The 15,553-nt window shown below is 39.0% G+C and overlaps 1 protein-coding gene across 4 annotated transcripts in view; it reads left to right on the forward strand.

The window, feature by feature from the left end:
* TFDP2 (transcription factor Dp-2) overlaps positions 1–15,553 on the forward strand; it is a 53,442-nt gene that overhangs the window by 24,815 nt on the left and 13,074 nt on the right. For 2 of the 4 annotated variants that reach the window (XM_072407663.1, XM_072407665.1), the window contains 5 exons: positions 8,029–8,153; positions 8,925–8,972; positions 10,951–11,113; positions 11,508–11,651; positions 13,823–13,891. In XM_072407663.1, coding sequence (XP_072263764.1) covers positions 8,029–8,153; positions 8,925–8,972; positions 10,951–11,113; positions 11,508–11,651; positions 13,823–13,891 — 549 coding nt within the window. Of the gene's footprint in view, positions 1–4,460; positions 4,706–7,277; positions 7,357–8,028; positions 8,154–8,924; positions 8,973–10,950; positions 11,114–11,507; positions 11,652–13,822; positions 13,892–15,553 lie in introns of those variants that run through there. The other 2 variants (XM_072407664.1, XM_072407662.1) reach the window with 2 other exon arrangements.

A 15,553-nucleotide genomic window follows, 5' to 3' on the forward strand; every position in this document is an offset into this window, starting at 1 on the left:
TGTGATTTTTATTTGGGATTACATTTGGGTTTTTAAATTCTGAGCATAAAATACATTATTTTAAATTAACAGGTCTTGGATATTCAAATATTTACATGTTTTCAATAAACTCTGTCGAGCATTTCACATCACCTAACAGCTACATCCTTCCAGCCATCTCCAGGTGCTCTGCAAAGGGTATCTGACTGAGCTGAAGAGTGATTTACTTCAGTGCTTTTGATGTGAACTTTGAACATGAATTGTTCCACAGTGCCTGCGACTAGAGAGCTTAGTTAAGACTTTAAAGCTCAATAACTTCTAGTTAGGAATTTAAAAATTCTTGACTTGCCTTAGAGATAAAGTATTTCAGAGATACTTTAAAGACTGGATATATATATCCTCATCTGTGTATGATGATACTTTTAATACATAGTTTTATATTATATACTTTTATTATATACTTGTGTTCGGAGATAACCATGTTTGCTGATCACATACACAGCTGGTTGTACTTGAATTAGAATCTAAACATTTACATTAAATTCTGTAACAAAAAAAAATTTATTACAGGTTGTAAAATGTAAATGTCGAATAGAAATGAACATTCAGAATAACACTGCAGTAAAAAGTAAAATATGTGATCTCTGACTCATTACAATGTCTCTTTAAGTTGAAATCGGCTTGATTTAAAAGAAAAAAACATCTTCTCCATATACTGCTGCAGGGATGTAGCAATATTTGTTGCAGATACCTAGTTGCTTCTGTTCTGGACATATTTCAAACATACGTTTCCTATGGGTTGATAGCTTTGTTTAGAAGCAGAGCCAAATAGGAGGTTCTGCAGAGCGAATGAGGTCATCAGCCAATGGTTCTATATATAAAACTGCAAGATGCTGAATGTATTAAAGGATCAGTCTGTCCAAAAGTGACCTTGTCATTTACAGAGTCTTAGTCTGGTGGGCTAGGTCACCTGCTGGCTTTTTCCTTTTCTTTAGTGATGAGCTCTTTTAGGACCATAATTCTTTGCTCTGTTTTTGGCGTCATGAAGCTTTAAAGTTCAACTCTACTTGGAATGACTTTTGTCATTCCTTTTGTCTATTCTTTAAAATATAAAATCAATTCAAAAGAAAAAGGAGGGATGGAAGCTCTGTTTATTGGCTGTAGTCAGTAATCAGACCTGGAAACTCAAATTGTGCACATCTCATTAATGGTGTCTATGTTAGGCATACCTGGAGGTTCTGCTAACAATGATAACATCATATACCATAGGCTGAATCTCTACATCTCCTATCATATCAGGGTGTTTTGACCTATCTGGCGCCGTTGCACATCATAAGACATCAAAATGTGTCTTACAGTTGTTAGATTAAGGCTCATTAAGTTTAACGTTAAATACACCCTGCCCCTTGGTGTTAGTAATGGATTTGAGCATTGTTAGCAGGGTGGCACCACTAATAATGCCATCCATCCCCCCTCCTAATGAGCCCTTCAATCATCTGCCCTCCGTGTGCAATAAACTTCTACTTTGCATGTGGGGATGATGTAGGCAAGACATGTGCATGGCGTTGTTGCTTTCTGCAACCCATCGTTATATTTTTTTGGTAATTGGAGAAGAAGTTGTGGTCCTTAAAATTGGGAATTTTATTTCTATCCAAGCCTCTGTTGTGAATATTCGCTCTGTAATTTTCTTGTGTAATTTCATGGACAGGAAATAGGGAGAAATGTTTCCAATGAGGATGGAGCAATAACAATTTGGGAGGGCTGCTTGATAAACCCTTGGAATAATTTTTAGGCCTTAAGAAACCCTTCTAGAACCATAGGAGGTCATGGAAAACTTGCAGCTTACGTTAGTGGGGAATGGAAAGAATAGAACCCTGACAGATCAAAAAAAACTAAAAAGATTATTGTTATAATTCTGCTGACTCTTCCAAGTGTCACAAACTAAGAGGTCATTAAATGGCGGTCATTCAGCCAAAGCTTAAGGAACTCCACTCGGAGCCCTGGCTAAGGATGGCTTGACTACAACTCCTAAACATGAATAGCTAAGTTTAGTAAGGCACTTTTGGATAAGATATTAGTTCAGCCAGATGAAAACCTGGAAGTCTCTGACCACAATGGTCAGTTTGGTGACAGGATGATAATCCGTCCATAGTGTTTGTCCAATGATGACGCTGGTTCCCTGAATCTGACGCCACTGGCTTCTTTTTAAGGCTTTCTGCCCTACCACATAAATTGTGTGGTCGGCTTTCCCTGAAGACTTTTTCACCATGCCTACACATACCTAGATACATGGCTATGCCTTTAAAAATGTGCACATTTGTTTAGAAACCAAATCATATGCCTGTGGCCAGATGAGACCTCTCTGTAGATGACTAAAGGCTTAAAACCATCCTCTGATTTTTTTCTGCTACAGCATAGATATGAGAGAACAAATTATGATTCAAAACAGATTCTGCAATCAATAGCTAAGGCAAGATGTTAATTTAAATAAAATTAGAAGAGATCACGATCTGAGTTATAATACGATTTCTGTTTTCTGACGCCTAAAATTATACTCTGTGTTTTGTTACAAAACCTGTTCATATATTTCAGCTTTCAGATGACCAAAACTAATAACACCTTGGTGTTCCATCAGTATATCACTTAATGTTCTTAGGCTACAAGGTCATCTGGTATGGTCATTTGCACATTATAAAATTGCATAAATGATCAAGCCTAAACCCAATGTATGGATGATGTGTGAGTCTTCTGTCCGTCTGGTCTTCCTATACTATTGCTTTAAAACATTGTCTAGTGGCATTGGTTTCCTGAGTCCAGTTATATGAGGTGCCCTGAGAACAGAATGAGTTAAGTCCGGGTGGGAGTAAATGTTTGAAAAGTAAAGCAATTTTTCTGTTTGTAAGAAAGCTCTCGGAATGTTTGACTGCACATGTGAAAATAATTCCTCTAACAAACCCGCTGAGCAGGAGAGACACAAGGTAACATTACCCGCGGAATTCTGGCAACTATTGCAGGATAACCAAACAGCTTAATTGGTTTACACGGGGCCAGACGACTGTGGCAGTATTTTCTTTAACAGTATTAGGGACCTGATTGAGAATGATTTGTTCTGATGTCTTAAAGTGAACCTGGGAGCTATAAGTGCTTTCCGGAAATCTTACACGTAACAAATCATTTTTTTATTACTATATCAGACGATTTGCATCTCAACATGAGCTTTTGGATTGTTTCATATATTGTCTTGTATGGTGACTAAAAGCCAAGCAACACAAATGCATTGCAAAAACAACAATAAACGCAACTGTATGTTGTTCAATTAAATCTAAATTAATCTTCTTTAAGTGGTAATGTCATGAAACATGATCACTTTTGCTTATAGAGTGCAACAATCAATGTTCAAAAATCTTCAATTATATTTACCATGCAGAGCCCCCCAAACCAGTGACCAGGATAGTGCATCACAGAGTCAGATGAATGTCCCTATGACCCCAGCCATGCTAAATTGTATATTTCACCAGGTTGCACCTGTAATTCTATCCAATGGTGAGATGTAATCTACCCTGATTTTTTACCTGCCAGAATATTAAGAATTCTTTTTTGTTCATTGTAGAACTGCAGCTTTGAAGTCCACCATTCCAACAAAACAGTTAGCAATGCACTGCATGTGTTTTCCTTGTATAATTCTAAGGTTTGTGCGGGCATGACCTACCCCCAAATCTTCCCTTTTGGATCAAATCCCAGGATTATCTTTCTATAATGTGGTCCTATAGAAACAAGCTTTAGTGCTCCCTCTGATACATACATCACCAGGCTTGTAAAATTCTTGCAAGGACAGCTTCTGGGAACAAGAAATCAGGGGGTCCTGTGTCATTTCCTAGTGATTTTTGCATTCCTCCAAACATCTCCCAAGCGCCTTTACCTACACACAATATGTGAGCAGGCTCTTGGGAGGCCAGGCAGCAGCATTGTTTCCTGGGAAATAAATCGATGCATGCATGTGGTGGGGGGGACACAGGTCAAGGGGTCAAATGTGGCAGAGTTCTATGGTCTAGCAGAGAAGAAGTCCGGTATTGTTTGGGATTTCTGTGCAGCAGAGGCAGTATTGTCAGCTCACTACAAGAGGTCAGGATCCTTTTTTTCTGGCTGGATGTTCAGGTATTTTTTTAAGGGATGGGGAAACATGCACATATTACACAGGTGTACTATATATGATCATTTTTTGCTCAGCTATATATTTTAAACACGCTGTAATGTGATACAAATTTTAGTCCATTACCAATATATAAATGTACATAACATAGAGTTGGGGACTCCAAAACTGGCTCCAAAAATGGTTCAAATGTTGGCTACATACAGAATGAACAATATACTAGGTATGTAAAGATTACAGTCTGTATACAACAGTGGATGATCTGGGCCTATTACTAAACCAGATCTACCCTTGGTGAAGATGAGCCCATATGTTCAAACTTTTGATGTTTTAGGTGAATGGTTGAAGCTCTCACAAATAAAATAGAGCAGTGTATGATTTACAGTAAGTAGGAAGGAAGTGCTGGCTGATACGATGACAATCAGTGAGCTGGCACGGTTAAGCAAAAAGCACATTTTCAGAGTATGCTGTATGGTAAGGACTGCCTCGAGCTGTCGGGGAAACCTGTGAGCCTGGCCAGGAGCAGATTTGTTGGAAAAACTGTGCTCGGCTAATAACAAAGAACAATGTGAAATGGTAAGCAGACCTGTCATTCACTCATGTGTCATCTGCTGCAACAATGTCATAAGAGGGCCTGAAACCTATAGGATTTATAGGAAGAAAATCTAAAATAAAAAAAAAACAGTGTGGAAATGCTGATTGCTTTCGCAAATACATAAGGTTTATATATATATAGGCCGATAAAAGATGGCGATATTCATTTTATAGAAGACAAATGTGTGGCTGATAACTAAAAACCTGCTCCTGCCACCCCAGGGATAGAATGACTGTACCAAATGGTAAATCTTGCCCTGGACACCTGTCTGTGGATCAGTAGCAAGCGTTACTTTTTTATAATGCAGTTGCCAGTATTATGTTATGGGATTATTAGTTGGAAGATGACTAAATTGCAGGAAAGTGTTCCAAAGGATATATTTCCTTTTGCCCAACAAAACCTCTATTTTCTCTTTTGTCAGTTACAATATCTGTGTGGGTAATTATGACAGACAACACCTATGTTCCAGATCACAGCAGAGCTAACTACGTCATGTACCCCATTCGATCGTCTATACATTTTGTGACAAAACCATCCAGCTTTGTGTTCTAGTCTCCTCCTACTACCATGAATGAACACACCGCAGCACCCATATGCCAGTATGAAAGATTCCATCAGTACAGGCTATGGCTTTAAATGTTTATGCAGCCGGAGAGGATGTATGAATGATTGTCACTGCACGCTTGTATTTCTCTGTAGGTCTCTGAGACCTGCAGTAAAGCATCCAGTGCAGGGTCGCAGCCTGGGGTCTCAGTTTAGCTTCCGGTGGAGATCAAAGCCGAAAGGTGGATCCGAGGTCAGCCAAGAGCAGCAGTGACGTGTGTTCTGGGGGGCCTGTGACTGGACGTGGAGGGACTGGACCGGTGTTTGGATCTCCCATGTGACGATCATTAGTCTTTTTTTCCCTATCCACCTACTGCGGGCTTCTGGCTTGTGATGATTAACCCATCCATAGCTGCAACGCTCCTAAATTAGGACAGCCGCACATGGCAAATGCTAATCTTTAATTGGTGGATAAAGATATAAACATGCTATACAGTTTTCATAGAAATCTCCTTTCCAATGTTTACGTTTTGTGTGGAATATTTGGTGTTATGCGACAAAATATGCATAATTTCTTCATGGCTGGTCCATGCTTAGGCTGCTGTAATACTTAAATTTATTCCCTATGGACAGTCTAGGGATGAATTATTGACGTTGTTTCACTGGCTGGAGGCATAACAAGAGATGACCCTTGGATGTGCATTGATAGAACCACTGGACCATTGTTTTTTCAGATGATAAGGAACATGTACATTGATAAAGATCAATAGCTTGCTTCTGCAGTTGGTTAATTTAGGTTGGGCCAACAACCTTGTGACCTTAATCTAGAATTATATTATTCAAGAAAATAAAAAAAATATGCTCTGAAGAAATACACTTCTATATGAAATGCCACATAATTATGTAGAATACAGGTAACCCTAACAGTAAGAGATTTTTTTTAAATATTTCTTTATTGGCAGAAATAAAGATACAAATATACATACCAATTAGGCAAACATATTCTGCCACTTCACCATTTTTCAGATTAACAAAATCAACAACAGTAAGATATTTAATGCTTAGGGGAAAAGTCAGGTAACCTACAGCAAGAGTTTATTTCTTGAAATGTGGTTACTATTGGTGTCTGTACAGCACCTGACTCTACACTGCCTTGTTATAATAAGTATAATGTACATTTGATAATGTACCTACAACAGAACATATATACAAATCTAGAAGCTTAAAGAAATCCATAGTGGTATCATTATTTCTGTATTGTTGTTTTGCTTAAGGTGGCAGCTTGATAATCCAATAATACCTAAATTCCTCTGCCTTCCCAGGTTGTAGGAAGTTTATTGCATTTTATTCAGATCTTTCCTCCATCTTGAGCTGTGAGTTTTTAGTTGTAGAAGCAGACATGCCTGTTACTGTGCTTTCCCAAACTTCTGGTTGGATTGTTTTATTTTAAGTTGTAGAGAATGAACCATAAGTTGTGGAAACATCCTGCTTTTGGAGAGAACACACAAATTTCCAAGGGTAGATAAAAGTATGACAGCAGGACACCACCCATAGCACCGTATTGTCCCCAACCAAATCTTTTTCTAGCTTTGGATAGTGTAGGAAAGCTTTAGAATCTTTGTTCTCAATGCCTTTTTTACCTCCAGTGGGCTTCTCCCTCACTTCATGTCAGGACACCCAACAGACCAACAAAAGGTTTATATTAGTGAAGTAGTGAGAAAACTGCCCCAAAACCAGGTGAATCTTACCCTTTAATAGTTGCCGGTGGAACATGTGTTATCATTGGTACATGTTTCCCTTTACCTGCTGCTCAGCTAATATCGTTAAAAAGGTGCAACAGGTGCAATAATTGTGCACGATGCATGAAAGAGTGCTGTACATTCTGTGCACCGTTCTGCTCCATGGAGAGGGGAGGTGGAGAACGACTGAGCGGCACCCCCCTGCACTCTCCCCCCTTCACTTCCATTATGATCATTCGCCGTCCATCATCTGTGGACCTGCCAGGACAATGGACGACAAGCACTGTACACACACAAGATTCTCGTCTGATTTCAGCCCTGAGCCAATTGTTGGACGAGGACCATTGCACGTGTGTACCTAGCCTTGGATTTTCATCTACTTTGCAGTCTATGTGATATCAGTCAACAGAGCTTAGAGTAAATCTCTCCAAAGGGCGCTCAAGCAATAGTAAAGAACTAGACTGTTTCTAACCCTATTCTTCCTAAACCTAAAGAACAAATGGACCCCCCCTAAGAATAAAAATACTCTTTGTAATCATGTAATATTGTCAAACTCTACTTTTAAGTCTCTGGGCTATAGACTATGCTCTGGGTGTCATAATTCATGCTAAAAGTCCTGCATTCCTTTGGCTTCATACACAATTTTAACAACTGTCATTGGAAAGGATCTTTCACTATCCTTTCCAACCAATAACGACTGCACAATGCATGAACGGGTGCTGTACATACAGCACCGTTATGCTCTTCAGATCGTTCGTCATCCATCATCCATTGATCCGCCAAGACGGTCGTTTGGACAACGGGCACTGTACACACTCCAGATTCTTGGCCAATATCAGCCCCGAGCCGATTATCAGACGAGAACCATTGGACGTGTGTATGTAGCCTATGGCCTTACGAGAAATGACAATGGCCTCTGCAATTTAAAATATAGTTGAGAATCTATTTTGGGAAAAATAAAGTTTAAACCATGTGGTATTGTTCATTATATATCCTAATTTTTTTTCCCCTTCTCTTTCTAGATTATAAGCACTCCTCAAAGACTGAACGCCGGAGCAGATCTTCTGATAGGGAGACAGTTCTCTACGGCTACCTCAGCCATGGTAACCCAGAGCCACATCACAGACACAACCAGCTGGATCCCTGGGTAAATACCAGAGTTTGGATGCATGTTCTGTTCTTAACACGATATTGAATATTAGGCTAGGCTGTTACACAGCAGAATAATCATATGTTCTTTGTGTATACCATATCCCTTTTACTGCTTGGACAAACAAAGTAAACTATTGGTTGCATGCCTTCAACATGTTAGGTTCCTTTAAGACTCATTCTCTTGGAAGCGCCCCAGCTTATGCTATGTTATTTTGAGTCCCTGACAAGGGATAGTATTTAGTGAGCACCATGCATAGCGTGCATTGTTTAAATAAGGGGGGTGGAGGAGCTTTAAGAGTGAGTGCTGATCAAACCATTGCTAACACTAGGATGTGCAATGCCTTTCTTTAAAAAAGTGACCCACTTGTTGAAAAAACCCAGGAGAATGCTTACACAATTGACTATTTAGTTGTAATGTCCTTGTAATGACATGTTAAAGTTTATCATGTGCAATGCTAGATGTAAGGTAAATGGTCCTGGCTGGTCAACCCAATAATACTGAACTGAGCACTCTGGAACCTTCTAAACAAGGTCTTTATGGGTGACCTAATGCATTCATTTCTGTACTCTTGTTCTTTGATTTTCTTACTGATCGCTCAACCTCCCCCAGTTTATATTGATCTATATTCCTATACACAAACCATATATATTATGATTTCTTTACCAGTTCACCTGGTATAAATTTACTATTCACCAGTGCAATAATTACCATCCCTGAAATGTGTATTTACTGCAAAATAACTTCATTCTGTCTTTTATTTTGTAGGGACAGAAAGCGTTCCCGAGAGTTCATAGAGTCTGACTTCTCTGATGGGTGAGTGTTCAGAAATTTTATCATTTTGGGGAGGTGTGATTGGTCTGTAGGAGTACGTGAAAAAAGTTGTGAGGTGTCTGGAAAGGTTAGTTTAGCAAAGTATGAGATGGTAAGGATTCAAAATGTTAAGGTGTTTTCTGTGAAGAAATCTTGATTGATTTGCAAATTGATTTACAGGCTTAATAAAGATTTGTTGAACTGCACGATTCATAACTCATAATTTCCTAAATTCTAAAATTTAGTGACATTAAAGTCAGGGAGACATGCATTCAGTTGAAGATTCTGTTGATTTATAGATAGACTATCATGGGAGAACCTGTGTTTCATTCTAGGATTGAAAACATTTGCCAAGTGATAGCAAATTATTTTTAATAAATCTGTTTCAGGTTTGCTGGATCACCCAGCTTGCCCCATATTATTCTATTTCCAGTTTTGGAGAGCTTTATTAAAACAGACCCAATATGTTCATAGCTATGGCCCATGTCCTGGTCTAAAAAATACTGGTAAAGGAAGTAAAAGTAAAGGGTTTGCAAAGAGTTTCTTGTATTGAAGTCACTTGTTGTAGAAAGTGGCCAGTGGATGCCTCCTTCTAGAAATGCTTCTTTGTGAAAAGGTTGAGTACATGTTCTATAAATGGTTGTCAAAAATATGTCAGAATTGACCACCTTTATATTTGCTTGTGTATTCAAACATTAAAGCAGCACAAGGCCAGTTTTAGGGGATATGTAACTCAGTAAATCCATGGACTTACAGAGATGCACTCTGTTGTACGGTTTGTTGACTCTGTGTTATAGAATTTCTTGCAGAATGTACAGTTCTGTGAAAATTCATTCTTTGAGCAGTGTGCAGAGGAAACATTGAGCAGGCGTTGTACAATATAGTGTGCCTTGGAAGTAAGAAGCTGCTATGAAGCCCTTTGTGTGAAAGCAGTAAATGTTGAGCAGTTCAGACTAGTTAGTTTCTGGCAAAGTCTGACTCTTCCACTTCTTTTCACTTCCTGCTGCTTTTTCTAACGAGGAATCTGGAACTAATCTCTCTGGATGCTTTCTCAGAGTGCCTGGCCACTGTGGCAACCACTTGTCAGGAAGCGTTTCTATCATCTGCAGCACCTTTTCTTCCAGACACTGTAGTGTATGGTTGTACTCAGGATCTGCGGTACATTCTGGGAAAGACACCCAGGAATTCAGCTACTGTTTCCATGACCCGATTTTTCCATTTTATCCACATAAAAAAAAGAATTACATGCCAAGCCAGAAATTTATAGTCTGCTCATTACATAATGTTTTAAACACTGTTGTAAACCGGTTATATATATATATATATATATATATATATATATAAAAAGAAATCATCAAGGTTCCAAAGTTACTAAAAAATGAATTTATATAATCTTAAAGATTCTGCACTCATCAGGGAGACTTCTATTGACTAAATTAACTGGCCATATGTAGGATTACACTGTTGACCAAAATCTTTGTATGACAATTGCTGTAGATACTGCGGACAAGCAACAATATGCACAGAGACTCTGAATCTAAAATCATGTTTGTGACCAAAGGTTGCTGTCCTGCTTCCATTTCTGTCACGGTAGGATTTATAGGTTGTGACACAGAAGAAGTATAGCAGCGGATCATCCATGACATAGAGAACCAAGTTGGCAGGAGCTAGTAGGTTTGTATTTTTTGGGGGGAGCAGGGGTTAGTTGTAGGCAGTTTTTTATTTACCAAGGCGGATATGTACTATATTGCTAATCTGACAAATAAATGGTCACCATATCTTAGTAGCATATGAAAGTGCTAGTTTTGGGATGGGTAAAGGTTAGAGGAGCAGGGTCCTGTCACCTCTTGCAGGGAGCAACAAAATGGTCAAAATGGCCCTAATACTGTCAAATTTTATGTTTTTGCTTAATAAAAATGTTAGACTGTAATATTCATTTTATAGTCCAAAATATGTCTTTTTTTTATTTTTCAAACCACAGCAAGAGAAGCAAAAGAGGGGAGAAGAGTGGAAAAGGTCTTCGGCATTTCTCCATGAAAGTTTGTGAAAAGGTTCAGACCAAGGGCACTACGTCATATAACGAGGTAGCTGATGAATTAGTGGCAGAATTTACCAACTCTGCAGGTCACCTGCCTTCCGATTCGGTGAGTGAAGTTTTATGTATTGTCTTGCTGTTTATCTGATTGTTCTTCTGACAAGCTTTGGCGATGTTGTTGTGATAAAAACGCTTTGATTGTGTCTCAACCAAATTCATGTTTGTCAATGTAAAACCCAGTAATAAAAAACCCACATGGGGTTCTTTTCAACACCTATAGTAACTAAAATTATTTTAGTTTTACAGCCAACAGGGTAGTAGTTGTAATTCTTGGTCAGACAGTAGCACAATGAAAAAAAGCTTACTTATTTAATAATCTGAATGTCATGAAGTGATATAATATTCATCATAATTGAACATGAGATTGAACAGTACATTATTTCTGACACAATTAGTTCTTCAAGCAATTATAACTTCTCATAAATTGTTTGTTAATGTCCCAGGCTTACGATCAGAAGAATATCCGCAGAAGAGTTTATGATGCACTCAATGTACTAATGGCTATGAATATTATCTCCAAGGAGAAGAAGGAAATTAAGTGGATTGGTCTGCCATCAAACTCTGTGCAGGAATGTGAGAATCTAGAGGTAATGTTTCTTCACTGCCTAGTGTCCTATTAAGATTACTTCTTTCCTTCCATGGCTTCCATACTCTGCTCCTCCACCAATGCATGTGGTGCAAGCCACTATAATCCTCTACTTTAATGTGACCATGTCCTTATGATGGAGTTCCCAAGCAAACTTCTAACTGTGAAATACTGTAAATACTTTTCTTTCCTGTCACCCACACAGCCAAAAACGGATCCATTTATGAGAAAATGTTTCATGATGTCTCCTGGTATACTGACACTTCTTGGAGTGAGTGTCTGTCTGCTTGGTCCCTACGCAGCTCATATTGCTTTCTTCTTCTTACCTCCAACTCTACTGCCACTGTAATAATGTGAAAGTCAACAGGAGCAACCAGTCAGAGCTGCAGGTCACCCAGGAAATAGACATTTCTGTGCCAGTGCCATTTGCCAGCATAGATTGGGGGGGGGGGGGTGATTTCTCATGAATGGAGCTATGTTTTATGGCATGGGTGGCAGGAGAAATGAGCACTCACAATCACATTTTACATATATATCTTTGCTTGGGAACTTTGGAAAAGCAACAGACTTGTTATTAAAAAGCATTGCAAGCAGGGTGATCTTTTACTGCGGAAGGGACAGGTAATGTCCTTTCTGCAATAAAATAAACATACCTGCCTGAGTGCAATTTATTAATTCCACTAATCTCATTTTGTTTTGGCCCTGGTACCACCATCTTTACCCAGTCCTATTCCGGGATCTTCGACCATCTAGAATGATGCAACTTTGACTAGTGGAGGCCCTTGTTTGTGGAATAATAATATTATTACACAGTATTTTTATAGCACCAACATATTACACAGCGCTGTACAAAGTCCACAGGCATGTCACTAGCTGTCTCTCAAAGGGGCCCACAATCTAATGTCCCTACCATAGTCATATGTCCTAACACAGTCTAAGGTCAATTGGGGCGGGAGGGGGGGTAATTAACCTAACTGGAATGTGGGAGGAAACCCACAGAAATACAGAGAGAACCTGCAAACTCCATGCAGATAGTGTCCTGGCCATGATTTGAACCTGGGACCCAGAGTGCTAACCACTGAGCCACCACGCTGCCACCGTGGATCTGTGCATAGAAGTCCCACTGTTTATTACATTATTAGACGTGCAATGGGTGACGATAATTTTTCTGGGCAATGTATGCATATATTACCAAAACATGAAAGGATCTCTGGATATGATATTTTAAATTCACCAGAACTAAGCCTTGTGATGATGTCTGTCTGTAGGACATATACCATATCAGGACGTTTTCTTGTGAATTTATGTAAACAAGCATATTAATGCAGTGTTGTATTTGAGGCCTAGCTAAATGTAATGAAGTACAGACTGAGAGATGTAGTGAGTGCTGGTCCTGGTACCCAGCTGTGGGGAGCAGCTGACTCAGCAGCTCATTACTAGTGTGCTCCAGCCTACCGTGTCTCATTGCAGGAATGGGGGGTGTTACATGCTCAGCATTATCCTGTGCTATTTCCACACTCTGCATTATGTGAGTGTACTGCAGTCTTTTCAAAGATTTACATTATCCATAATTACTGTGTAGTTTTCTACATGCTAGAAATGGGAACCAAAAGCTCCTATTTAAAAGTCCTATAATAAAATTCATTGTACTCTGATTATTACGTTTCATGATAACAAGAAATGAAAAGTGATTCTTCTGTTTAGGCTCTAAAATAAATCCCATAAGCACTGAAACAAGGCCATAAACTACTGCCTACACTGTATTTTACAGGTATTTGTTCATAATAAATGGGGTAAATGGGGCATAAACATATGTAAAATACCCTTTTAAAATCAATATCTAGATAGTAGATGTCAGAGTTGGAAGGTATTCATTTTAGGCCTCCCCTATCTGCTTGGCACTTTGCTTCCTATTTGGTGTCACAGTTTTGTTTTCTACCATTAAACAAAAGCACACAAGTAAATGTCATTTACCCATTAGACTCTTCTCACTACATTTGCTTAGTGGAGTTACTCTTAATTTCCACATAAACTCACCTTTCCTTTTTCAGGTAAAGTTGCAAAACCAGTGCAATTAATCACCCAACTTGAATGGTTTGCTTTTTCCCAATGTTTGATAATGAATGAAGTTGTTAAAGTTTATAAGTATTATTTTATCTTTTGAAATTTCAGATAGAGAAACAGAGGCGAATAGAACGCATAAAACAAAAAAGTGCCCAACTCCAGGAGCTGCTGCTGCAGGTACCTAATACTTATTGAAATGTCATAAACCACCACCTTGTATTATTAATGCTTTGAATCAATAATTTGAAATCTTGGTGTCTTGGACGATAAATAATTAAAATAAACATTTGAGTGTTTTTATTTATAGGTTTATGCAGACTGTATGGAAATGGCATATAAACACCAGAACCAAAAAAAAACATGAATCTAACATTATTCCGTTGCTTGTTTCAGTGATTTTCTTGTTTCAAAATCTTGTTTCAAGATTTAAGGCATCCATCAGTTTTGGAAAGATGTTGAATTTGCAAGCGCGATATGACAGCCCTTAGGCATATACTGTATATTGTTTGCCAGGCCAGGAACATGAGCAGTTATATCATGTGAAAATTTGTGTTTTGCCTATAGAAAGGAGCAAGGAAGGTTTGCTTACAGACACCTCTGGAACTGGCTTTTCAGGGTGAAAACTGAAGTGATTCTGTAGAGCTGGTTACTGCCCTTTCATTCAGTTATTGGAGGGCTTTATATCAAAAGCTGTGCATGGTGGGAGCTTAGCTAAGACAACAGGTACATGGCCTCTACAGGGCCGCTTATACACTATGTTGACCAAGAAGGTTGGGCCCATTTTCCTCTGCATCTATATATCCATGGGTGTAGAACAGGGGTGGGCAAACTTTTTCAGTGGGGGCCACAATCTGATAAAAAATTTGACAGAGAGGCCAGGCCGATGGGAGAGTGGGCGGGGTTATTTCCATCATGACGCCACTAAACGTGACACCATTATGGCAGAACCCATCACAGATCTGAGCCTGCAATGGCAGAGTGGGCGGTTTGTGTGCTGCACAAACGAGCTGGGATACAAACGGGGTACGTGTTCTGCGGTCCTTCTCCTGACCCTGTTCAGGGTGGTACCAGCCAGAGCCACAGACTACCCAAAGGGCTGGAGAAACAACCTTATTGGGCCGTAGTTTGCCCATGCCTGGTGTAGAACCTTCCAAATATCAAACCTGGCAGTAACAACATGTATCTCTATCTATCTATCTGTATCTTGCTATGTGCTATGTGCTGTAATTTAGCCATCTTTTTGTGTCTTTCCAATCGACCCTTGCGCCCTTGTGGTACTGTGTTGCATCTCACTAATTAATAGATCTATCTGTTTTATGGATTCAATTCACTTTCACGCTGCAATACAGGTCCTTTTCACTCATCTCTGAATAAAGTTAGTGGGAGAGTAAAAAATGGGTGACCATGTGACATCTAAATTAGGAGGAATCGATGCAATATACACTTCCAGTATGTCTGTAATACAGTAGAAATCACATACCTACATAAGGAGGCAGAACTTGTTGTTACAGGAAGTAAGTCATAAGCAATTGTAAGATCTAAGTCTGGTAATAGCAAGCTAAAAGGCAGACGAGGTCTCAAGTTTCTGGGCATAGATGCACAGCTACATAATGATATTATGAGTTTGAAAAATTCAGTTCCAAAAGTATTAATAATTTACACTAATTACCAGGATCCACGATGTATCAAAGGGAATTTGGACATTTATTCAAGTTACTGGTACCACAAGGTCCCTGCTTTTCAGCACTGTTCATAGAATTTTTGGGCCAGGTTAGACTAAGATTCCCTGTTAGAAGAACACATAAGTAACAATATCCTGAGGGGTCCTTCTCTATTCCA

This window comes from Pyxicephalus adspersus, chromosome 4 (assembly GCF_032062135.1).
Source record: "Pyxicephalus adspersus chromosome 4, UCB_Pads_2.0, whole genome shotgun sequence".
NCBI classification, from domain to species: Eukaryota; Metazoa; Chordata; class Amphibia; order Anura; family Pyxicephalidae; genus Pyxicephalus; species Pyxicephalus adspersus.